This window comes from Sebastes umbrosus, chromosome 5, assembly GCF_015220745.1.
Source record: "Sebastes umbrosus isolate fSebUmb1 chromosome 5, fSebUmb1.pri, whole genome shotgun sequence".
NCBI lineage: Eukaryota > Metazoa > Chordata > Actinopteri > Perciformes > Sebastidae > Sebastes > Sebastes umbrosus.
This window is the reverse complement of record NC_051273.1, coordinates 20,228,783-20,255,051: the sequence shown is the minus strand read 5'-3', so window position 1 is coordinate 20,255,051 and position 26,269 is coordinate 20,228,783. Positions and strand designations below refer to the sequence as shown.

At 43.3% G+C, this 26,269-nt stretch overlaps 1 protein-coding gene across 2 annotated transcripts; it reads right to left on the bottom strand.

Moving 5' to 3' along the window:
* Positions 1–204: 204 nt before the first annotated feature.
* cbarpb (CACN subunit beta associated regulatory protein b) lies at positions 205–25,902 on the bottom strand. Of its 2 annotated transcripts, XM_037769945.1 has the most exons (12): positions 25,687–25,902; positions 24,163–24,364; positions 23,912–24,043; positions 21,518–21,590; positions 18,049–18,197; positions 14,185–14,246; positions 12,573–12,735; positions 10,841–11,012; positions 10,319–10,471; positions 9,008–9,248; positions 7,301–7,490; positions 205–4,921 (listed from the first exon to the last, which is right to left on the bottom strand). In XM_037769945.1, the coding sequence occupies exons 4-12, from the start codon at positions 21,563–21,565 to the stop codon at positions 3,415–3,417; spliced, it is 2,685 nt and encodes an 894-aa protein (XP_037625873.1). In that variant the 5' UTR covers positions 21,566–21,590; positions 23,912–24,043; positions 24,163–24,364; positions 25,687–25,902; the 3' UTR covers positions 205–3,414. The 2 variants fall into 2 exon arrangements, with proteins under 2 accessions (XP_037625873.1, XP_037625872.1); XM_037769944.1 differs by lacking the exon at positions 23,912–24,043.
* Positions 25,903–26,269: the final 367 nt, after the last annotated feature.

Below are 26,269 nucleotides of genomic sequence, written 5' to 3'. Positions count from 1 at the left end.
TATATTGTGCGAAACGAGAGATGTAGGTCACTGAGCGGTTTCACACAAAAGTAAATGATACTACGACAAACTGCGACTTTCAATGGTAAAATATGTAACCGTTGTCAGTTGCTGTTTGTAAACATAAGGTATTCAAAGTTGGTCTCAGAGAGAGAATGAGAGAGCAGCGATGGTCGAGCGCGCTATAGAGTGACTAAAGAGAGGGAGCGGCGTTAGTGAGAACAAAGCAGCGAATCGAAGAAACAAAACGTTATTTTCTGATTGTTTCGTGGCGGTTATGTTCTAAAACAAAGATAAACACACAACTAACTCTGCATAACCCTGCAGGAAGATGCAGAGTTGCCAGATTTTTAATGAATGGTCGGATGGGGATTACAACCCCACGTGGGGCCTAAAGGCTGTTTGCTGACGCGTCCAGAGTAAAGAAAAATAAGAAGAAAAGAGAAAATATAGGCAGAGGGCTGCGCGGTCTCTGCAGAAACAGACACCGCCACACATTTCTAGTGGGGCATAAGTGAAGATTTAGAGGGATTATTTTTGTATCAGTCTATATATTTTCATTAATTCTTGCATATGATACCTTTAAATTGACAACCATAATTTGTGTGATTCATGGCGCAATTCAAACAGGATCAAAAAAATATTTGTCTCTCGCCGCTGACTACCGTACATATTTTTTTCCGAAATAAGGGACATTGCGTCTCTATTTCCTTTCCGTCATAAAAAGAACGTTGTTTGATTGCACAAAATTGTGTTTCTTCATGGTGACATAATGTGAGTGCGAGGGGGCCCAGGTGGAAGAAAGGGGAGCAAAAAAACATCACTACCCTCCATACTCCTTATTTGATTCGCCTCCTTTCATCTCAGTCATTGCTCTCCTAATGAGGAACGCCGCTTCTGCACTTAACCACAAGAGGAGACTCCTGTCACGCAGCCGAGAGAGATCTAATCTGGGCCGGCTGGAAAAGGAGCAGCATCATCTCACCCAAACAAAGAGAGGAGGATAATGTTTTTTTCCCCCTGATTTTCTATTCAGTGATTCCAATTTACTCCATGGTAATAGCCTCAAAGAGCGAGGAAAGGGGAGACGGGAGACGGGGGGGATGAAAAGGTGGAAACCCTTCTTGTTATGATTAATATTCAACACCATCTTCTGCGGCGGCTCCCCTCGCTGCACGTGGGAGAGAGACGGAAAGCCCAACAGCCCCTCTGAGAATGAGATTTCACGAGCGTAACTGGGTCACAATCAACCTGCTGCTGCTGCTGAGGATGTAAAAGCACAGATCTGTGAGCCAAAAAAAATTGTAATTCTTGCATTCTTTGCCCACAGGACATAATCTGCTGTCATTTGAATGGCAGTAGCGGTTTGTTTTAATCGCACGGAGGAAAAAAAATAAAGTGGACTTAAAAACAAACAACGTCTTTGTTCGGTCTGGTTTTATAAGCCGGCAGGAAGTGAAGTCCTCGGCCCCCCGAGGGAGGCATCTACTGCGCTGTCAACTTTCTCAGGAGAAGAAGAGCAAAACAAGAATGTCAGATGCGGACAAATAAAGCCTGTTCTGTGAGCCCCATGCACAAGAAAGCATGCCTTTCTTATAAATTCAATAAACACCACACGTCTGTGACGGGCAGCCATCTTGCCTAATAGCTTTAATGTAACTGCCCACCTCATGGCTGTAAACTTGTGCACAAGACTGAGTTTGTTCTGCCTGTTAGGACAGAGGTCACGTCAGCGATGCCCAGAGAACTAAGAGTCATATTTATACGGAGATAACCGTCATATATCTGTGACTGATGAAGAGTCATCACAGCAGAGTGCTAGAGGCCGTCTGGTCTGTTAAATCTGAGCCTGTCCTCTTCAAACCTGCCACACTCTCAGTTTTCACTATAAGCAATGCAGACGTACAAAAATATATTAGACCTCATTAAACAAACAAATACAAAATAAACACGGTTGAGAAGCACTTTCAGTCAAAAACAACAAACACCACGACCAGTCGGACCCTCAATGAGGACATAAAAGGATATCTTCCTTTTCAAAAGAACACTTTATGATAACTTGTCTGGCACTTGCTAACTGTGTTATTCATGTCCCATCTATCTAAACCAGTGGTTCCAACCTTTTTGGCTTGTGGCCCTTTAAAATCGAGCAATGGGCCTCATGCAGCAATAGTCTCTTAAATTTCTCTTTCTCTTGACATTATGGAAAGAGATGTCAACTCCAGATATTTATAGCTAATACCCCCCTAAACACTACATAAGGGCAGGTGTTGTACCATGTACAAATACACAAGAACTTGCCCAAGAACTTCAGCAGTAGTGAAATTGCGTTACTGTTAAATAAACTTAAATAAAGTAAATGTGATTTTCCAGAGCGTCAGTAGTGGCGTTCCAGGAAAATCAAAAAGCATCAAAGAGCAGCATGTAAGCCATTCAGAAGCTGAACACACGCCAAGGGTTTTTATATTCTTAATTGGGATCAGTGGACTATTCGTATTTATTTCGGCCACAAAATCCGATAATTCAATCATTATAATTACTCTAAAACATATAATGATCTAAATTTGATTAAATAATATTCATTTTATATGTTCCTCAAATTTAAAACTTGGACTTTGTGGACTGTGTAAACAAGATGGTTTTTTTTATTACTTTTATCACTATGAAACAGGTCTGAAGTATTTATGTTGAAATGTTTTAGAATACAAATAGTTCTAATGGTATTTAAGAGTAAAAACGGTATCAAGCATTATGCTTGATCGGTGTTACGATTAAGAGGGGGTCCTTGGAAAATGTTCTCCCCTTTAAGGGGTCCTTGGCCCCAAAAGGTTTGAGAACCCCTGGCTTAGACTGATCAATTATGGTATTTTAACTAATACTGTAGCTCATAAATAGCAATAAAACTACTTATTTTCCACTAATGCACGATCACGGGACAAGCTGTTGCATCCAGATCTGTAGCTTTCTTCTCATCTAATAGCACCTGGTTTCACAGTGGATCTACAAGTACCGCTTCAGTAATTCATACTAGAGAGCAGAGACAGGAAGGTAGCCGTAGAGATGGAACAAAGACTACAGACACAGAAAATAATTATTACTAAGACCATATCATTTTGGATATGTTAGCTCTGTTTGTCTATTATTTTGAGTTGTATCTTTCATCAATGAAAAATGTAAAACGGCAACACTGAATAGCTTTGTAATGTGAACAGGCATGAAGAGAGACTGGCTGAATTTCTCGAGGATTAGCTGTATGTAAGATGATTTAAAACACACTTTCCATTGTGTGTTTATGGTCTGGATGACACCATTCAAGCACAGAGAGACGTTTAAACTGAGGCGAGGCAAATCAAACAGAAAGAAAAGTGTGTATCAGCAGGAGTGAGGATGACGAGGAGGACGACTGGAGCCCTGCTACACTGGGCTGTGGTCCGGAGAAGCGTGCGTGGCCGTCACCGTCACACACTCAGTGGCCGTGTCCTTGGTCATGCGAAGGCCCGTGTACAGCCTCTCGTCCAGGTTAGCAGTCAGTTTGTCTGTGAGCTCCGCTGTGATGGTCTGCGGGCCGTAGCCTGAGGAGTCGGGCAGCTGAGGGGGCGAGCGCTCGTCCGGGGGTTCGGGAGGAAGTCCGGATTGTTTGCTGTCCTCCTGAGGGTCGTGGTGCTCACCCAGACCGCCATCTTTCTCTGAGACGGAGGGATGATGAGGTGGTGGAGAAGAGGAGGTGTGGTCCTCAGTGTCACCCTGCTCCTTGCACACACTCTCAGTAGTCGTAGGCTTGACCTTTGGGGTGTCAGGAGCGCTGCCGGTCCCGTCGCTGGTCTCCTCGTCGGGAGCGCTGACGATGCGGGGGAGTGTGCTGTGGTAGCTTGTGTCCAGTGGGTAGTTCACACTTTCACCCCTCCGTAGCGGGGCCCGGTGTCTGTCAAAAGAGGTCTGGAAGTGTCTGACGCCAGGGTCGCTCCACTGCTTGTGGCGCTGCCACTGCTTGCGGAGGTGGATTCGGGACCGGTGCTTCCTTAGCGGCGACTCCTGCTGGTCAAACTGAGGGTCGTGGCGGAGGAACTCATGGAAGAGGGCGTCCGTCTTCTCATCTATGCTGTAGTCTCGCCGGTGCAGCGTTGGCGGTTGAGGTGAAGGCTGAGCAGCCTCTCGAGGTGTGAGCATCTGACCATATGGTAACCAGCTCAGTGAACCAGCACCTGTTTCTATGGAAACTCCTCCACTGGCACCCAACAACAACTCCTCCTCCGGCTCCTCCTCAAAGAGATGAGACTCGAAGCTCTCCCCGATAGTGCCGCTTCGCCCTGCTTCGGTAAAGTGGTGCCTCTTTTCGTGGGCTGTTCTGTCCTTTGGGCTGCCGCTCATGCCCCCAAACAATCGCAGCTCTTCTGGACCGCGACACGGCGCCTCTATCGACGCGTAGCCGCTGTCCATCTGCAGCAATTTACGAGTCCCTGTTTCTCCATCGCTGCCCCCTCGCTCTGAATCTGTGCTATCTTGTTTCCTCTTTCTCCTCTCCTTCACCCCCAACCTCTCATCCACATACATCAAAATGTCCTTGTCGTCCTCTCCACCCTCCGCCTCATCTCCTAAATCCTGGGACGGGTAGCTGGGAAGCCCTCCTCTTTCTGTCTCCGTGCGCCCGCCCAGCGAACACACGCTTTCAGCATCACTGCAGACGGAGTTCCTGTCGTTGTTGCTGCTCTGGTCGGAGGCGGCGTAGTGTTCCAGTGACGCACGTAGGGTCCAGATGTCTTTGTAAAGGGTTTGGGGGTCCTGGGGATCTAGGGGGTCCAAAGGGTCTGCACCTTCCCTTCTTGCCAGGGACAGTGCTTCGTCTTGGGGATCAGGGGAAAGGCCAATCACCCCTGGTCCTCCGTGGCTGCAGCTGGGCTCCACCATCACCTCTACCTCTACCCTGTAGCGTGCACACAGGTGTGAGATAAAATGAAAATAGTAAGGAGAGAAGGAAGGGGAGAAACACACGGACACGCAAAACAAGTGTCAGCGTCGGAGCATTTACCTGAATTACACATTCATCTGACACATGGCTGTGTTCACAGTGCACGGAATGATTTTAATGACTTGCAATGGCTGCTGTTGCATGTCCTTAAAACTGAACTTAGCTGATGCCATGCGTGCTTGAAAATTCCCAGAAATCAGCTGCTTTCATCTTGGGGCAGCAAATTTAAAGAATACATACTGCATGAAACATAACCGTGAGTGATATCAGTAGCAGCAATAAACTCTAACTAAGCATGAGGATCATCAAATTTCTTATGTCGCCTTCCAGGAAATTACTATTTATTTCAACAACAAACATACACAGGAAATTCTGATTTTGTTTAATCTAATATTAACTGAAGGAAAAATACTAACAGAGATTGATTATTTTTGTTGTATAAACTAATATTGGCCCGAATCTGCATTGCTATAATTGCAAACTTAAAATAACAAAATCGCAGTGACCTTTGCCCTTTTGTGGACATCATGACATTATCAGACCATGTCAGCGATGGAATGGTTTCCTATGCCAGAATAAACCCCGCGTCCCGACTCTCCACCTCACTCTCCAAAAAAAGTGCACTCTGGGAATCCCCAACATCTGGCTCCAAATTGTGAAAGTGGTTTGTTTACATATAAATCAGCCTGTGGTTAGATAGGATTTACAGTTACAGCATGTTGTGTTTTAAAGGGTAAACTTCTGTATTTTTTGGACTCTATTTTCCCATGTTTTTGTGTCTAAGTGACTAATGGGAACAACAATTTCTTGAAACTGGTCCAGTATTGTGGTATAACGCTGTAAAACAAGCTGCGAGGGCAAGTGAGCGGCGTCAATGTAACGTTACGTCCACTAAAAGTTTGTTTTTTCCACTGACAGGCTTAGATTGTTATTATTAGTGTCTGATAACATTATGGAAAGGACCCTACAGAGGAATAAAACGTCTTTCTTTACCTTTCGTCTGTTTGTTATTGTGTCCAAGTCCCGCTCAAGGAGAAATCTCATTGTGAAATCTGAATATCCGTATACTCTGGCTAGAAGGTAACCAGCAAATTGCGAAATCTGATCTGAGATTTGCAAAAAGTTGCAAAAACTCTTGCGAGACTTGTTGCCCGATGACCTATCCTAACCTTAACTATTCAAGATCAATGCCTAAACTAAACCATTTCGTGAGAGTTTCCCCAACTTGCGGGTTCCCTTCTAGACAATACCTTCTCACCCTCAACAGTCGCCATCTTTGCTACGTAGCGGAAGAAGAGGGGCCACCAAACTATTTCAAACTTGTGAAATGGCGAACACTGAACTATACAAATATAAATTATACATGTTTTTTTCCACTAAGTACAACTATACTGTAGTCTGATTGAAGCCATTATTGGGTTAATTTATCCGTCTGAGCTGAATTACGGCCGATACGGCATGATGTCCGTGGTGGACCATCACCAGCTGATCTACCGAGCCGTTTGCAATCTGAGACAACACTACCCTGTCAAAATGCACGCACTACGCAAGTAAGTACATAGTTTGCACAGTGTACTAAGGGAAGTATCCGAATTGAGACACAGCTCTTTTACATAACACAAAGCTAGTCTTTCTGTACTCCAACACAACAAACTCTGCCCGGCTGGCACTCGCATTTCCACCATGGATGTATTCCACTATTCCACCGGCAACACGTCACCTCACCAGATTTCAGACTTCTTCTTGAGCGAGACTCTTTCCATAATGTCAGACACTTATAATAACAATCAGAGCCTGTGATGGGAAAAACAAGCACTTTTAGTGGACGTAAATGTCGGTACCAGCTTGCCCCACTAGCACCATATTGCAGCCTGTGAGCAGCTGCCGTCTACAGCGCTCTCCCTCAATACTGGACCAATTTCAGAAATTGCTGTTGCTATTAGTCAGTTAGACACAAAAACATGGGGAAATAAAGTCCAAGTTGAAAAATACCGAAGTTACCCTTTAATCCAATTTATTGGGATAGCAAAACAAGTTGTCTAAAAAAGACAAGAGGACAGTTTCGAACATAATTTTCTATTTTTCAATGACTTACAGTTCAATTTTCTTGCCAATGAAATGTCATATTTGATATCCCTGCTCATCTGGCATGTTGAATCAACAGGTTATAAAAGCACACTTTTTCTGTTCAGGCAACGTGGTGAAGAGTTGGGACTTGGAGCCGTTATCTTACAGTATACCACCATTACCATACGTTTTCTAGCTACAGTAAAGAAAATGAGTGCAAGGCAGCAAAGCAGTGAACAGGATGAATGGCAAGGGAATTAAAGATACCTGCCGAGGGAGGGGGGTGGTGTGGAAGGAGGTGAGAGGAGGCGTGTCGAGGGGCGGCTGGAACAGTAGGGGATGTCCTGGGTGCGGGCGATGTACTGGATGAGGTCTATGTGGTGAGCGTCGTTGTCATCCTGGTCCATGCTCTCACTGGCGGCTCGCTGCCGCTGGAACTGTCTCCTCTTTGGCGAGCCTGGCTCACAGCGAACATGGGGGAGAGAGCAGTAAGTTGTGTAACAGCAGGCGGAAGTGAAGTGACACTTAATTCAGGAGAAAGCTTCCATCAACTGTTGAGGTTTCTGAGGGGATTTTGTGATTTTTTTTTGGTCCCTTGGTATGATCGACCGACTAAGCCTGGAGAGGTGTGTGTAGATAGGATGAAAGGGATCGGCAGGAAGGATTTACTCAGGGGCTCAAATTGCCTTGGAAGACCAAAATTTACGTCACTAAGCCATCTGTCTGGTACGTGTGTGTGTGTGTGTCTGTGAGTATTTCCGAGTCTTAGCAGCCAAAAGGCATCTCACAGTTGGTTGCTGGAGCCCCCTGCTTAACCGTTGTCTGTTTACCACCAGAGAATATTGCCAAAAAATACTTAACACACAAATAAGTAGAGAAAATACATCTAAGAAAAGAAACCGCAGAGAGTTAGTCGCTATTCTGTATTTCAGAGTGAAGATAATTGTATCATATGAAACTAGAAAATTAGGGCTGTCAATCGATTCAAATATTTAATCGCGATTAATTGCAAATTAATCACACATTTTTTAAATGTTCACAATGTACCTTAAAGGGAAATTTGTCAAGTATTTAATACTCTTATCAACATGGGAGTGGGCAAATATGATTGTTATGTGCAAATGTATGTATATATTTATTACTGGAAATCAATTAACAACACAAAACTATGACAAATATTGTCCAGAAACCCTCACAGGTACTGCATTTAGCATAAAAGATATGCTCAAATCAAAACATGGCAAACTCAAGCCCAACAGGCAACAACAGCTGGCAGTGTGTCAGTGTGCTGACTTGACTATGACTTGCCCCAAAACTGCATGTGATTATCATAAAGTGGGCATGTCTGTAAAGGGGAGACTCGTGGGTACCCATAGAACCCATTTTCATTCACATATCTTGAGGTCAGAGGTCAAGGGACCCCTTTGAAAATGGCCATGACCGTTTTTCCTCACCAAATTTAGCACAAGTTTGGAGCGTTATTTAGCCTCCTTTGCGACAAGCTAGTATGACATGGTTGGTGCCAATGGATTCCTTAGGTTTTTCTAGTTTCGTATGATACCAGTATCTTCACTAGCTTTACAAATGAATATGGCATGGACATTTTCAAAGGAGTCCCTTGACCTCTGACCTCGAGATATGTGAATGAAAACTCTTGAGATGAACAGAGTGAAAACTGTATCTTATTAGATAAAACAGCAGCTGACAAACTGCATAATTTGCAGTTGAAAAAGGTAATAAATCGCAATACTCAGCATTTTGCAAAATGTTTAAAATCACAATAAGATCGTATCGTGTCTTAAGTATTGTGATAACATTGCATCGTGGGGCCTCTGGTGAATCCCACCCAAACCAAGAGCACAACTTATTTTCTCAGACTTTTACAAAGAACCACAAAGAACTTGTTTCACTTCCCTGCTGCATTAGCACAGATTGTTTCTAAAAATAAACGTTACACCATCAAGGATCTATTACCTCTGGTGTCCAGGCTCGAGGCTCTCTGGCTGCTGTCCAGCTTCCACTTCTTGATCTTGAAGTATGGACTGGCCCCCTCCAGACTAGCGTGGCGCCGCAGTTTAGTGAAGAACTGCAGCACGGGCCCCTGGCTTCCTGCGCCGCCGCCAGCATGAGGGACAACGCCGCTCCTCGCAGCGGCCCCTTCTCCGACGCTGACACTGCTGCCTCTGCCCCGAGGCCCCGCTCCCAGCATCTCGATCTGAGAGAGAGAGAGAGAGAGAGAGAGAGAGATGTGATCGGAGAGAAGACTAGCGGTGTGTGTATAATCCTTTCTGACAGTGATGTTCCACACAGGCTTCCTTGTTTACCCATCAACCATCACTCCTGTTGGTCCTCCCTCAGGCTCCATGACCCGCTAATGTCCTTATAGATGACTCACTGCTTGACTGGCTGCTTGAAGAGCCGTTTGGTGTACTGAGTGACTATCTTAAGAAATTCATCACTCTACAAATGATTAACTCAACACACTTCCTACATGCTGCATTTTTCCAAAACATGAGCTCTTACAGGTCATTTGTTTTCACACTCGGTACTTGTGAGATATTTGCACTTGTGTTTTTTTAATGCTTTTCAGCCAAACTTAGGAACTTCTTCATTATAATTGTGACAATTAAAGCCTTTACACACTGGGGGCGCGGTGAATCAAAAACACAAAAATGCAAAATAATCACCTGCGAATATTATATGTATATCGATGTATACCACTGTGCAATATCAATATCCAACATTTCATATTTGTATGTGCAATAATGTGAACCCAACCACCCATTTAGTATGTTTTGTTGCTTATTTATTATATCTTGTTTTGTTTTTACCGATGCCTCATGTTGTTTGCACTGTCCTCGTTTGCCGCTGTAATCCTGCAAATGTCCCCGCTGTGGGACTAATAAAAGATTATCTTATCTTATCTTATAAGGCTTTTATTGTGAAAGGTAAGAACGGAAGGAGTGGATCTGGTCTGGCCTTTGTCAAGGTTGAAAGGAGTAATAAAATGTGCCGTCCTGGTTCGGACTACAGAGCCTCCGTGTTGTTGTTTCATAAATATATGCGCGACTCAACACGTTCCGCACAACGTGATTGGTTGATGCCTTTATTCGTGGCGGGAAAGCTCAGAAAAATCAACCTCGTTCCAAAAAAACCAACGCTTTTTTGTCGCGTAAAATTTGCATTCTGTGTGAACGTATTCATGACAAAAACAACAGCCGGTGTGTAAAGGCCTTTAGTTATCACTTCATGCAACATATTTAACAGTAGTTGGTGGTAACTTACAGAGCTGGAGCTCGGCTCTTTAATGCTGAGAGCGATAGCTTTCCCACTGAAGCTGGTGTCCACCACAGAGTTCAGAGCGTCTCCAGGGAGGGCACAGCTGGGATTGACACCCAGGCTGGTCAGCCGTGTTTGTGGGAGGGGGCACAGCATCGGCTGAAGGGAAGCACACACCAAAATATTATCCCTTTTGAATCAGTTGTTGAACACGCAGGTTTTCTGCAAAGCTCTGTTTATTAATCCAGTATCGTACAACTACAGTCAAGTTGTTTTCATGATTAGGTAACATCTATGAATGAATATCATGTCCGGATCCTCTCTCCAGCTGTCAGCCTTGCTCTAGTGATTGAATATCTGAATGAGAAATCAATGTGCACAGCCTGTTGAAATGAGCAGGCAGAGATCCGTGTTTCGTTACATTAGGCTGATACGACTTCTTGCCCCGACCCGAGTGATAAATGTCCTTATTGACCCCAGTCAAGACTAACGATGCATCAGGACTAATAGCAGGTTAAAGGCCGTCACCTGGAAGATGGAAAGTGCCGACTTAGCGACTGGGCGCGTCGTCATGGTGATGCTGTTCTCGGCCGAGTCACACTCGTGGATGGTGACTATCTTGAGGGCCGGGGGAGGGATGTGCAGGTGTGTGAGCCGGGCATTCTTCAGGTGGTGGAAGTCGCCCTCGGTCAGAGTGTACCTGGGGTGAACGACATAAAGTTAATGGGGACATATCATGCTCATTTTCAGGTTCATAATTGTATTTTGGGTTTCTACTAGAACATGTTTACATGCTTTAATGTTCAAAAAACACATTATTTTTCTTCTAGTGTCTGTCTGAATATATCTTTATTCACCCTCTGCCTGAAACACTCGAATTAAGCTCCTGTCTCTTTAAAGACAGTCCATTATTTTATTTTTTTTTTAGGTTTTTATATCATTCTGTAGCTTCACAGTGGTGTTCCTTATGTATTCAAATCCGGACGTTCAAATTTTGAGTGCATATGTTTTAGTGTCAAAATGCTATTTTCCCAAGCCCTTCTAAAAACCTTTTCCCATATGACCTGACTAAGTAACTAAGTAATGCACAGCTGTGGACGTCACGTTAGTTCCACGTTAGTTCCTAAAGTAAAAAAATAACAAACTAACTAACCGGTCGATGCAGCGGTAGACCAGCAACTCCTGTGTTCCTCGAGGTAAAATTATGTTTTTATGAATGGAGTCTGGTCTGGTAGCTTTGTCAGTTCCCCGTTGGGGAAAAAAGGGTCATTTTACCTCACAGAATAAGGGAGTATACATACAACCCCTCTTCAAAAACATCCAAACCAACTCTTCTAGTTATTTCCAAACTTAGCACAGCTAACGCTGACTCAGCTAGGGCTAGCGTTCACATATTGATTAGCTTCATGATTAGGTTATTTGGAAACCTACGTCACTGGCTGAGTGGGCGTTTCCATTTAAAAAAAACAAAAAACAGAACACAGATGAACCCCAAAAAAGCCCAGTCTGCTCTGATTGGTCAGCGTTTTCCGGCCTTCCGCATCTGCGCTGTCGCTGTCTTCAAAGCGTCAATGCAGCCGGGGACTCACTGTGTGTTAACTACATGGAGTTTAGAGGCACTTCTAATTGGTGACTGTATAGTTGTGACATCACAACGTTACAGAAGTCCCGTCAGCACGTTTAAAAAACACAGTTTCTGAATACAGACTGTGGGCATTTCTTCTCTGATTGAGCGTTTTGATACTTTCACTGCATTTATATAGCACCTAAACCTGCTTCATAATCAAAAAAGACATGGGAGTCTCACTTTCTACAATATGGGACCTTTAAATAAAAATCCACATAAGTCGCATACACTCTCGATAAGTTATAAATCATGAAGCTCATCCTTGCACAAGAGGCAAACTGCCAAAGGGAAATATCCGATTCTAGACCAATCAGAGCTTCACTGGATCCTGCATTTAGCCTCACAGAATAATTCCTTTTGAAGAATTTGCACATCAGGCTCAGGGCTTTAAGAGAAAAGTAGGGCAGGGAAATAATGAGAAAAGGGTGGGAGCTCTTTGTGTCCACAGCATACATAATGCATTCTCAATTCATGCTTTAACCCTAAACCAACACGGAGGAGAGGTGGACACAGTTAAATGTATAGATCCTTTGATCTCAGAAAGCTGTAAAACTAGAGTGCACGGACATTAATGCGAGTTGAACGCTGAATAAAAAGCATTTGGGCTTCTGTGTGTGTTTTTGGCTGTCTAACCTGCGGCCCTTCTCCTGGGCCTTCTTGCCGTGATCGAAGAGCGCAGCCTCATTGAAGGAGACGCGGCGGCCCTGGGTGCCCGTGGAGAGGAAGCGCTCAGTCTCCTGGTCGTGAGAGCTGGCCATTGACAGGCACTCTGACTCATCCACCATGATGGTGATTTCTACCAGAGATACGAGAGGAAAGAGACAGAGGAGGCAGACAGAGAGGTAGATAGATGGGTGAAGGAAGAAAGAGAGAGAGAGAGGTTATTTTTACTCAGCATTTTCAGCAATGCTAGTGGCATGGCTCTCTAGGGATGGCAATGTTGGTCTGTTGATTGGTTGGCTGGTCAGTCATGATCCCCAGAGGATGAACCATACTGACTGTGACGATCTCCCGACTCTTCATCATCACCCATTCAGTGAAATATGTCAACATCTAAAGGATTCATTGGTCAAATATACCAACCAAAACTGTACATTGTGTTAAGTGCCAGTTAGCAAACTAAAATGGTGAAAATTGTAAGCATTATTCATACTAAACTTCGCAAAAATGCCGAACTCTAAGCTTCAAAATGGCAGGCTACAAACCAATGGGTGACGTCACGGTGACATCCACTTCTTACATACAGTCTGAGTATCACAAGGTAGCCACGCCCTAAAGCATCCCCTGCTTTATGGTCTATTTAACTCTAAATGGGACCATAATTTACTAAATGAACATTATGGTGTATTGAAGAAGATTTGAAACTAGCGATTGAGACCATAAACTCATGTTTACAATGTTTACTGAGGTAATAAATCAAGTGAGAAGTAGGGTCATTTTCTCATAGACTTCTATACAATCAGACAGAAATAATTCAGGTTTAATGCACTTCAGTATTGGCTTCACTTTTCAGAAGCGTAGGTTGCCCACTGCACTGTACCTTTAAGTACAACCTCACAGAGCTGCTAGCATGGCCTTAGACTCTTAATCTTATTTTGTATGGGCACTTTGGTCCACATAGGCATTGTTCCATCTAATATGTCATATGATCACCATAGCTTAAGAAAAATTCAGTCGTGAGGGGGGTTCAGGGCACCAACAACTTCCCCAGCTCAAATCTAGCCATGGATTCTTGTTGCATGTCATTCCCCTTCTGTTTCAACTTTGTAATAAAGACATAACATAGTCCAAAGTCAGCCCATGTCTGCTACGCTGCATATTTACACCGACTATAACTGAAGTGAAGCATCTGATGTTCAGACACCTCTGTGGAGGATGGTTATGGTAATATGGCAAACTGCTGACTGAAAAACTAAACAAAAAGCCTGACAAAAGCAAGTCTGCTGCCAAACCGATGCTTCCTTTTAATAAATCATTTTCATCCGAGACATCCACTGGTCCCAAAATGTCAAAATGCGTTCCAGGAATGGCACAGCTACTTAAACTAATTGGGTCGAGATCACGATATTTTAATGGAATAGACATTACACATTTGTGCTGACGCGTTAAAAATATCCCAGCTTCCATCAATCCAATCCCTCCATCTCGCAGCCTCCCGTCTCCATTACTCCTCCCTCTCTCTCTGTTATCTGTTCTCTATCCCTCCCTCCCTACATTTCCTCCTCTTTGTCCATTTTTCTCTTACCATGGGTGGGCTGAGACTCCTCCACGTAGGTGGTGTTGGTTTTCTCAGGGTCATCGCTGGCCCTGGGGCATAAAGAAACATTCAGATCAATGCTGTGACATGATTACCCCTGAAGCCTGTCTTTCATCTGTCCAACCCTCCTGACGTGGGCGACCACAGTACAAGGCTTTATCATCAGCCGCGTGACCTTTCTGTTCAGCGTTTAAAAATCCAACTACAAGGACACGGCCATAAGGACTGAATGTTCACCATGTTGTTTGTCTAAAAGGCTGCCTGGCTGTATAATCAATGAGGACCTAAATCATTGCCAGTAACTTGATAACCCTGAGGGCCAGGGGACCTCTTGGACTGATAAAGCATGCTGCTTTATTGGATTGCACGTTTCCACTCATCTTTATGGGCAAAGAGAAAAGACACAATAAAGGTCACGTTGTTTAAGGGATGAAGCATGTATCATTCTTTAAGTCTTTAATAGGGCCGTCAAAGTTAATGCGATAATAACCCGTTAACGCAAATTTGTTTTAACGCCACTAATTTCTTAAACGCATTTTTAAGCTAAAGCGAAGACACTGGTATCATGTGAAACTAGAAAACCTAAGGAATCCATTGGTACCAATCATGTCATACTAGCTTGTGATGAAGGAGGCTAAATAGCGTGCCAAAATTGGCATCCCTTGACCTCTGACCTCAAGATATGTGAATGTAAATGGGTTCTATTGGTACCCACGAGTCTCCCCTTTACAGACATGCCAACTTTATGATAATCACATGCAGTTTGGGGGAAAGACATATTCAAGTCAGCACACTGACACACTGACAGCTGTTGTTAAATCTCCCTTTAATGTACATTTTGAACAGAAAATGTGTGATTAATTTGAGATTAATCGCTATTGACTATGGACAATCATGCAATTAATCTCGATTAAATATTTTAATCGACTGATTTTTAACATTACCGTTTCAACTGCTTTAACTGACGCTGATTCTCCATTCAAGCTTCTTTAATCCCATACCCAGAATCTACATTATGAAGCAGAAAAGAGAAACTGAAAGCTCCTCCCAGACATTTCTCTCTTATCTGATTTCTTTGTGCAGAGCTATGAGTTGCGTGTGTGTGTGTGTGTGTGTGTGTGTGTGTGTGTGTGTGTGTGGGTGTGAATTGACTTGAGGGATTTCTCCGTCCACCCAGATCTGTGCTTCTTCTTGCCTTTCATTTCCTCTGTGGCTCCCGCTTCCTCATACTGCGTGTGTGTGTGTGTGTGTGTGTGTGTGTGTGTGTGCACACGGGGCTGGGTTGAGATGCGAGATTAATCATCGCCGATGGCTGCTATGAAATCTCATTACACTCATCATTTGTACCAGTCTGCCCGTTTCAGCCCCGCTCTCCCCCGGCAAGCCTCGCCTTTTCACGGCTCAGCCTCGGCGCTGTCTGTTTATCTGCATCTAGCTGGTGCGCTCTCATATATTCGAGTGTACTTGATGATGCGTGCTGCTGTAGAGGGGGGACAAAGCGTCTGGAAGGTAGTCATGTCACTGCTGAATAAACACACATGAATCGCAAATAGATGAGCATGAATATTGAATGTGTTTCCAGCTAGGTGTTTTCATAACGGCCCCACGGGGGGGGGTCCAAACAGCTGACATGTTTCATGAGTGAATGCACTGCACTGTCCTGCTTTGACATGAGTCTCTTCAGGGTTACATAATTTTTTTTCTACCACCTGCTGCAACACAGCTTTAGATGCTTTAATTCGCTTAATGGATCACTGCATTGTCTGTTAATGGAATCATGCTGAGGCTGGGTTTTGGATTCACTGGGTGGCACAAACTGGACGGTTGCACAGGAAGTAGTTAGCTTCATTTGCAAATGAATGAGCTTTATCTGTTATATAAGTAAACACACATTCAACATGAGTAAGAGCCTGTCTCCAAATAGCAGTTGCATGTGAGCTCAGGAAGAGTAGTCTGTCTGCCAACTGGGTGTACTCAGCGCTGCCGCTGAGAACACGCGCTGTGCGTAGGGCACTGACCGCTGGAGGGAGCTCAAACAGCCCGGAAATAACACTGCTGTTTGCCACTGAGGTGTCGCGGATCCTCGCGGTAAAGCCAGCTAAACTTTGGAGCGATATTTAGCCCCTTTCCAGTAAGCTAGTATGACATGTTTGGTATCAACGGATTCATCACAATCTCAAGATTCATATTTTACCACTGTTTGTCCACTGTCTAAAAAGCTGCAACAGCCTTCAAAAGACAGTAATGCCAGTCGGATAATCCACCATATTTTTCAGAGGGCTAAAATTAGGCCAAGTAAAACCAATTGAGGAGAATATAAAAATTCCAATTTTAAGATCATGGTGACCAAAGAGCGATTATTTAATCGCGATTAGTCTCGTGGTTGTCCATAGTTAATCGTGATTAATCGCACATTTTTTATCTGTTTAAAATGTACCTTAAAGGGAGATTTGTCAAGTATTTATTACTCTTATCAACATGTGAGTTGACAAATATAGTGCTTTATGCAAATGTATGTATATATTTATTATTTGAAATCAATTAACAACACAAAACAATGACACATATTGTCCAGGAACCATCACAGGTACTGCATTTAGAATAAAAAATATGCTCAAATCATAACATGGCAAACTGCAGCCCAACAGGCAACAACAGCTGTCAGTGTGTCAGTGTGCTGACTTGACTATGACTTGTCCCAAACTGCATGTGATTATCATAAAGTGGGCATGTTTGTAAAGGGGAGCGTTATTTAGCCTCCCCCGCGACAAGCTTGTATGACATGGTTGGTACCAATGGATTCCTTAGGTTTTCTACCAGTATCTTCACTCTAGCTTTAGAACTGATCCCGCTATAACCTCCGACAGATCGATTGAGTCAACATGTTAAAGAAATTAGTGCCGTTAAAGCTAATTTGCGTTAATGTGTTATAATCGCGTTAACTTTGAAAGCCCTAATTAAAATATAACCTATAGTTCTATATTTCACTTTGAGACAGATACTGTAAATTATGTTAGAAATAGATCTACCAGTAGAATACAGTTTAATTTTTGGCCTATTCAAATAAGACAATTTCATTTAAAAGATATACATCAGCTTACTTTGTTTTTTGTTCAATATGTTACAGTCACTGGTGCATTCTGGTCAGATTTAATTATTTTTTTTGTCTCATAATGGTAGCTATATTATAAGCAGGTTAAGAAGCTATATCAATCCTGTATGCACAACAATAACACTGTTTGAAAACCTCCCAGCAGGGCACGCTTTGCGAGCAAACAAAAAAAAACATAGGTGGTGAGGCACCAGCTAAAATCTTGCCTCGGGCACCAAGTTGGTCAGAGGCGGCTCTGTGTTTACTCATGTGTGTTTCATGCAACATAATAAAAGCACCACCTGTGCACCTACATCTGCAGACTGAACCACCTTTGTGAAGCAAAGAATCTTTAGTTTTAGTTAAACCTGAGCAGGAGTGGTGTTGATTTGTGTTTGTGGGGAAGATGTAAAGTTTGGTGTTATTGTGTTGGACTACATCACAGCACATTTTGAGGGAGTTATGTAATATATTATAATGAAAACCAACACAACGCCACCTTCTATAGCCTCAAAATCACCATAGAGTTGAATGAACACTTCTGTGGCACATTGTCAACAAACACATCCCAGGCTTCTTTTATTACAGTGCTCTTGTTATTAAACTGTGCAGCTTCTGCTTTATTCAGTCCACCCCTCATATAGGTCCTTAGAGTGTTCTGGAGTTTGAGCTGATGCTGCTGAACTCTTCATAAGTCACACTGGATGAGGGTGAAGTGCTAAAACGCTAAAATGTAAATGCCTATTTTTTTTGCATCGTACCTGGCACAGCATTGCCCTCCTCGACAGCAGCGACGGCAGGCGATGAGGAAGAGAGAGATGAAGATCACCGTTCCTACCAGGAAGATGAAGAGGATCACCAGGACGAGCACGTAGCCATCTCGCTGCTCCTCGGCCTCGAGTGGGATCTCCTGAGAGATACACAAAGAGGAGGGAAAGGATGAATCAGATGGATAGAAAGAGTAGTCAAATGTCTGCAGTGTAAAAGATCTATATATGTAACTTTATTGTACTGTACTGACAGATCTGATCAGTAATTGTACCTCATATAACAAGATTTATGAGTAGGCAGTGAGGGGAAGTAAAGTAGATAAAACAGGAAGAGAGGTAGGTGTCTCCTGCGCTCAAGTTGGACATTAAGGGTGTTAGTTTAAAAGGGAGAGCAAAAAGCTTCCCACATAAGCATCAACGTACTGAAACTATTCACTGATGGTTAATGCTGCACCTCTCTGAGCTGAGGGATGGAGATAGAAACTTGTCTACTCTTGACTCAGAGTCAAAATTTTCTTTTCTAAAAGCCTCAAATTTAAATTCTGACACAATACTGTAGTCGTGATACTTTTAGCACATTTATGACATATGTACAGTTGTATTTCAGTTCAGATCCAGAAGGCACATTTTTTTGTATTAAGATAGAGGGGAATGCTATCAATATGTCATTCATATTGTTAACATTTTTAGGGGAAATTTCATATTCATAAAGCTAAATTTCTTAACATCACCATCACCACTTTTTTTAAAATTTAAATTGAATGTTATTTTGAATCTCTTAAATTTGTAACAAATAAGAAACGCATGTCTGCAATTCCTATTTTAATTTTTTTTTTACTTTATTTTTATTATTATTTATACCTTCTGATGTAACCTTTTCAACTTGTTTTCAAATAAACTTGATTAAACTGAAATAAATTCTTCTTCGCTGCTCCAAAACAGTAGCCTTCACTATGCTGTCGCCCTGGATGTATCATGGCTGCCACTGGCAACTACTGTTTTAGAGCAGCGAGGAAGAACTGATTACAGGTAGTTTGTCACAGCTGTTAAAGGGACTGTTTGTAACTTTTTAAGCGTATAAATGTAGCGGGTCGGCAAACATGCGCGTTCGCATATGCACACTCGCGTGTGGCCGGAGCCTCGTCTCCGCTGCCTGCTCTCCTTCACTCAGACAGCGCGCGCGTCCTCGCTGTCTCGCTCCACTTCTAGACGTGAACGCGCGCTCACTACACACTGCAGAAGAGTTAGTTTAGCTCTGAGAATATCTAGTGAATGTACAGGGGACGTTTGTGCAGAAATAAATGCTGCAGCTCCTCCAGACCAACAGAGGTTTCCCGTGTCTTGTGAAGTGACGGGGCTCCTCAACGAGTTACGTTATCGTCTCGTTACCGACCGGGTGCCGGTGTCTTCGGCTGCCGGCTGCGGTCGGGAGGCGATAACGTAACTCGTTGAGGAGCCCCGCTGCTGAAGCCTGCGCTGAGCAGGAAAAGCCAACACTAGGATCAGCAGTGATTCATGGAGAGACCTTCGTCTGGTCAGCTAACATTACTGCCAAGCAGCTGAAATATAGAGTGATATTGTGCTTTTAGCTGACATCTGTCACCTCACTGTTTTGAGCGATGCTCGTTCATGTCTATGTAGAGCGAGCAAGCGCAAGCTCGACGCTGACTTTCATTGATTTCAAGGCCACAGGTGTCGCTGTAAAGCAGCATTTCTGAATCTTACAAATAGTCCCTTTAAATAATAATAATAATAACTATGTATTTTTTTACCAAGCTCGAATCGTATTTGTACTTGGTATCAGCCGACACCACAAGTTCAGGTATCGGAATCGGCATCGGGAAGGAAAAAATGGTAGCAGAACATCTCTACTTTTTTTCTGTCTTTGTTAAGTGAAATGGTACGGCTGATGGTTGTTACATTCTTAGAATTGTTTAAAATGTAAGTGTTAAATGTATAGGCTGTGTCTCATTGTCAACAGATTGTTAATGTTTGACTTAAATAAAGTTGTATGTATGCCATTCATGTAATCAGAGAAATGCTGTCGTGACCCATCAGCTGCAGCCTCCAATATTTGCCTTTTTCCTTCCTGTGCAGCTGTTTTACCTTCCCAGTAACACCAAGCAGCTTAAAAGATTGATTTATCCCCACTGGCTGGTTGGCCTGCATAAAGTGAATCTATAAATGCAACAGTGAAATGAATCAATAAATGCCAGGGCTATTAACCTGTCTACTGTGTACCTTAGCTCTGGGAGAGCTCTCACAGGGAGAACTGCAGCTGAGGGAATCAAACCACACGAGGAGCATCGGCAGAGGCTCTATAGTCACAATGTTCAGTTAGTTTAGGCAAGATCAACATGTTCCAGCAGAGGAGGACATCTTGAAATCTCTCCATCTTCTTTCATTGAAAAAACATTATTAAATCCAGCACTTAAGCTCGCTCAAGAAGCAGAAGGAAGCCGTTACTGACAATGAACCCATGTCTTTCACTGATGTACTACCTCACCAAGGACACATTTTTATCAATATTATTCTGTATGTGGCATTAATGCATCCATATGTACATTTGCATTACTTTGAGTCCATAATTATTCCTTAAAACAAACAGCAGTTCAGCGCTCGCAGCCAGCTGTTAGCTAGGAATCCCAACCTAACTTGATTTATTAGGATATAAATCAGTGAACGATTAAATAAATAAAATGGTCAAATGAATCCTGAAAATAACAGACATAATACACAAATAATTAGTTTCTCAGTCATCTCAGTAATTATTTTTATTATTTTATCTATCAGGATTTATGTTTTTATTAAATTAATTTCCCCATAGCCGTATAAATAATGTGGAATTCATATATTACATTAGTTTGTTATTAAATTGCCAATTTTCTAGATTTATTTCTGAATTTGAATAAGTTGAATTTTGCTTATTTATCCCATTTTAATAGCAAAAGTTGGTTTCCTTAGTTCCTTTGTGCCCATGTAGGGCTACAGTAGAGGTATTGAAACTGTTTAAATATGATGATAGATAGTAACATGAGTGGGAGAGCAGAGAACAACGGCAGGCCTTGTTCTTTTATGAAGCATCAGAGCGGCGTGACAACGGATGTTATGTAAAGGAAATAGACTTTACATATCAGAACAAGGACCTTATAGTGTCTATAGGTCTGAGAGGGTGATGCTGATGAACTCTGCGAGGGAGAACGCACAGCAAGTGTTAATGAGCGCTAGACGCTGACGTCACATTTTAATTTCTCTGTGAGGGGAAATTAAAGCTGAGATTAGATCAGAGATTTAATTATGTCAGGTCCAGGTCAGGATGTTCTCTATTAGCCGGTCAATCGGCCAGAGAGAGAATATGAGGGAAGGGATGGTTCTGGTGGCGAGCTGGACACAAAACACACACTGACACAAACACACACAGGAAGTTGGAGAATGAGCCGGTGGCGAAAGGCCGACTTACTGTGGAGTTTTCTGGTAGGATGTTCCAGACGGTAGACTCATTGCTCATGGTCCAGGCCAACTAGAGAGTCCCCCTGAGAGATAACACATACACACACACACACAGAGGAAATGACTGTTACCGTGAGCTGTTCATCAAAACACAACGTCAGCCACCAGAGATACGGCATCTTATCTGTGTTAAAGGGACTGTCTGTTAGTTGTTTCATGTATAAAAGTTTTTTATTGCCAATGTGTGACCAGCTTGTAACCTAACCTAAAACATGAGACCTTCCGCGACTTTCTGGGTTTCCTCTGTCAGCCTGTAGACTTGCTTTTAATGTGAAGAATGAGGGAGTTTTTTTCCCGGAAAATCTAACAGATGTGACGTCATGCATGCTCGCAATTGCCTTCAGGGCTAACAGTTTGCAACGATAGCTAATGTTCGGTTAAGGCCCTGACACACCAAGCCGATGGACGGCCGTCATACTGTCGGCGGTGAGCGTCTGTCTTCGTAGTTTTTGCGGTGTATCCCGCACCGTCAGCTCTAGTTTGCCCGTGTCAGAGTTTTTTCAGCCGCTTCAGCATGTTGAATTGTCGGCGAAGCCCGTCGGAGTGAGAATTTACTCTGATTGGCTGTTCAGCTTAGACAAATCAGTGCACGAGAAGAGAAACGGACGTGAGGAAAGCAAGCCAACGAATGAAGTCAAGAGGAAAAACACAGAAGGCTCTTTTAATTTTTCATCTTCATCTTATCTGATAATTCCAATACACAGATATTTTCACAGCGACATGGCCATCTGGAATGAAGGTAAGTGGTGATTGAGAGTGGTGTGAAAATGGTCTGCAAACGCCGCTTTGTTCAAATGCAACTTGTCGGTCAAAACAAAGACGATGAGAGGCGACGCAACAGTTGGCCTTCGTCGCCACTAGTTCTTTGATGTCGGGTTGGTGTATCCCCAGCTTTAGAAATGGAGTCTGTTGTGCCTTCAGTTTTGGGGAAGTAGTGCCCCCTCCTGGGCCTTTTTATTTCTTGCTTATTTTGACATGCACTTTGACCCGGAACCGGAAGTCGGCCTTTTTAGTTTCAGAATGCAGCCACATTTTCGCTAATTGGTCTCAATAACCATCTGCTGTAATCCTTCCTTTTGTTTATGCCTTCGAAAGCATCGTCTTTTCACTGTCCTGCTCTCCTTGTGTGTGTGCGTAGGTACACAATTCAGCAGTAAGCCAAACTCCTATTCACACTGTATATGAGGGTGCCGCCCAATAAAGCACCTGGAGCTTGGACGCTATATCCTGACTCACGTATTCATTTGAATGGAGTTTGGCTTACTGCTGAATTGTGTACCTACGCACACACACAAGGAGAGCAGGACAGAGTCGGCTAACGCCAACAAACGACCAGCTCCCACCACAACTCAGACTCCAACACAAACTCCACGGAAGCACAAAAAAAAACAAAGTTATATCTTGTGAAGCCCGTCTTGCAAAACAGAAATGTAACCAGCATCAGGGGAAAACTACATAGGATCAACGTCGGCCGGACCGTCAGTTCATGGAAGGACCTTCGTTTGGTTTTGGGAATCAAAACGGACCCCGAGCTGGCAAAACTCCTATTGGGCAGCCAGGTAAGCAAACATTACTGCTAATCATGTGAAATATACAGTGATATTGTGGTTTTAGCCGTCAATCACGTTCAGTCTCGTGTGTGTCGGCAGTGCGAGCAAAAGCGCGAGCAACAGGACGCTGACTGTCGTTGACTTCACATCCACAGGTGTCACTGTTAACAAGCAAATTCTGATTCTTAGAGTCCCTTTGATAATAAATCCAGACTAACTGCACATGTAAACAAAAAACTTCTCTGAATTCACTGCATAAAGAATAGCTTTTCTGTCCATTATTGGCGTCTGATGTTTAGTAACACACGGTATGATGTGACAGAAGATGCTGCAGAACAAATCTTGTTGCATCCAACAGCCTTGAAAGACTGCAAGACGAAGCAGAAAACAAATGTATGTGTTTGCTTGTGCGCATGTGTCGAAGTCGAATCCCACAGAAGATGCAAATGCTAGTATCTCGGCTGCAAATCATCACCCATAATTCCATATCAGCCTGAAGACTCTCTTTCTATCTATCTACCTCCCACACACACACACACACACACACGCACACACATCAGAGACAAACACCAGCTCTCACTAAACACTGGCTCCAACAGTTCCACTACCGCTGCTGCTGCTGCTGCTGCTGCTGCTGCTGCTGCTGCTGCTATGCGTTTGCTCTTACAGATCATAACCATTAATACAGCTACTGCTGCACCAAACACCCACACACACATACACACACACGCACACACACACACACACACACACACACACACACACACACACACACCCTGGATAGATCTACTCACCCAGCAGGGTAGGAGCAACATGCCAGCAGCACTCAGCGCTCCTTGCTCGCTTGCCAGTCACTGCAGCACTCAACTTCAGCACCACAACCTGTAAGCTATCGCCAAGCTGCCAGCCTGTCTAACTCCCTGCTTCTACCGTCCAAGCAAGAAAAAACAAACACAGTTACAGGAAACACACCAGGCTGTGACCAGAACGCTTTCCTTTCGCAGTACCCACATCCTGCTTTCTACCAGCCCAGCCAGTGTCTTACCCTGATGGAGGGCAGTGCGCAGCAGCAGCTCTGGATGTGTGTGTGTGTGTGTGAGTCTCCTCCTCAGCTCCCTCGCTGCATGCTCAGCCACCTCAGTAGCAACCAAGCAGCTGACTGAGCCCGGACGGCAGCGGCAGCAGCAGCGTTCCCCCTCAGGGCCGGCCCACTGGCCTCGGAGCAACAGGACGGCGGTGCTGCATGGCTGATGATAACAAAGCAGAACCAATGGTTAATTAATTCAGTTTGTGTGGATAAGTTTGACATTACATAAGAGCCTGGCTGCATTCAACAAATGCACTTCAAAGATCACTGACAGGCATGTAATGATCATGGAAAAAATACTGTATTTCATGACAAAAAAATTAAACCAAACATCAGAACATTTGAAGAATTAACAAAGCTAAAGCTGCCTCACCATATTCATTCAATTAAATACAATAATACAGTTTGATAACCAGATAGAAATGACAGGTAGTCTAATACACCTTTCCTTTGTTAGAAATATAGCATATTTGTAAAAGTAAACTATGAAAAATCAACATACTTTGTTGAGAATTGCTTACTTCCATGGTTTTGCAAACCCTGCAGATTGCTCTATTGATTGGTGGACTGAGCAGATGGTGAGACACTGGGTGTCCCAGCAATGCCATATCCTGTCATGCTCAACCATCTATCTATGCCAGCTACATTACTGCTATTATACTGTGTAGCCTTTTTATACCCTATATTTCGTCCCACAATATACCTCCCTGTAACAAAATATGATTGTGATGGTGAATGCTGGGACATTTTTAATAACCTGTTTAAAATGAGATATTGTTGCATAAAAATGTTTGCACTCCGGCAATATTTGCACTATCTGTTTATATCATGTTTATAGCTTATTTTGTATATTGTATATTGGTAGAAATTCAATTTTTTTTATTCTTATTTTATTCTAACGTTTTTATCTATTCTTTTGTTATTATACTGTTTACTTGCACCAACAAAACTAATGCAAATTCCTAGTGTATACCTCTTACACCTGGCAATAAACACGATTCTGATTCTGATTCTGATAAAGCATCTCGTTTCTTATTGCTTGGCACTATTTCCCCCCATCCAGAACAAAATAATGAGCTCCATCTCTGGCAGCTGTTCGAGCTGATAAGATCAGACATTATGTGATGAAATGAAGCTGATAGTACATTTTAAAAAATAGATGAAAAGCAGCTACACTACCGAGGCTAATAAATATGCCATCTTGATATTTCCCAGGCGCCTGTGATTTTCATCAGTCCGGTGACACCGACAAGAGAAGAGGCACGATTTGACTGCACAAACAAGACGAGGAGAGGAGAGGAGATGAGAGGAGCGAGGAGGAGAGGAGAGGAGAGGAGGGGAGAGTAGAGGAGAGGAGTAGAGAGGAGCAGAGAGGAGAGGAGAGGAGAGGAGAGGAGAGGAGTAGAGAGGAGCAGAGAGGAGAGGAGAGGAGAAGAGAGGAGCGCAAAGGAGACGCATGTAGCAGCAGAGAGACGCACTCACCTTACTCAGCTGTCCGGGTCCATGCAGGAGGTGGAGGGGCTGAAGCCAATAACATGAAACTCTTCTTCTGTGAACCACTTTAATGTGGATTTTTTAAAGCTAAAAGTATTTATGAATGAAACCCCACTGGTTAGGACACGCCCACCACCCAGTCAGAGGCGCACCACGTGACGCAAGGAGTGAGGTAAAGAGGAGTGATTGAAGGGTTTCTCCAAATTAGCCTGATGGATGCTCTGTCACAGACAAGTAAGGAAAGCCTGAGTGTCTTTATAAACTATAATGTTCCCTTTTTTTATATATATATATACATTTTTGCATTCTCTTTACTTCTTTTATTGACTTATTTGACATTAGTTATATGCAGTTACTCACTTGCAGGGTGGATTACATGGTGAAGCATCAGTCTCAGAAGTCTGTCTGTGTGTGTGTCTGTGTGTTTGTGGGGTATTTAGCTTCATACAAAAAAAGAGCAACAAAAACTTGGTCCCAGACCAGAGTATTAGGTCTCTATCTGCGGTGGCCTATGTATTTTACACATGACTTTGGCGCCATCTACTGGTGGTGTAGCTTCATACAGGAAAAA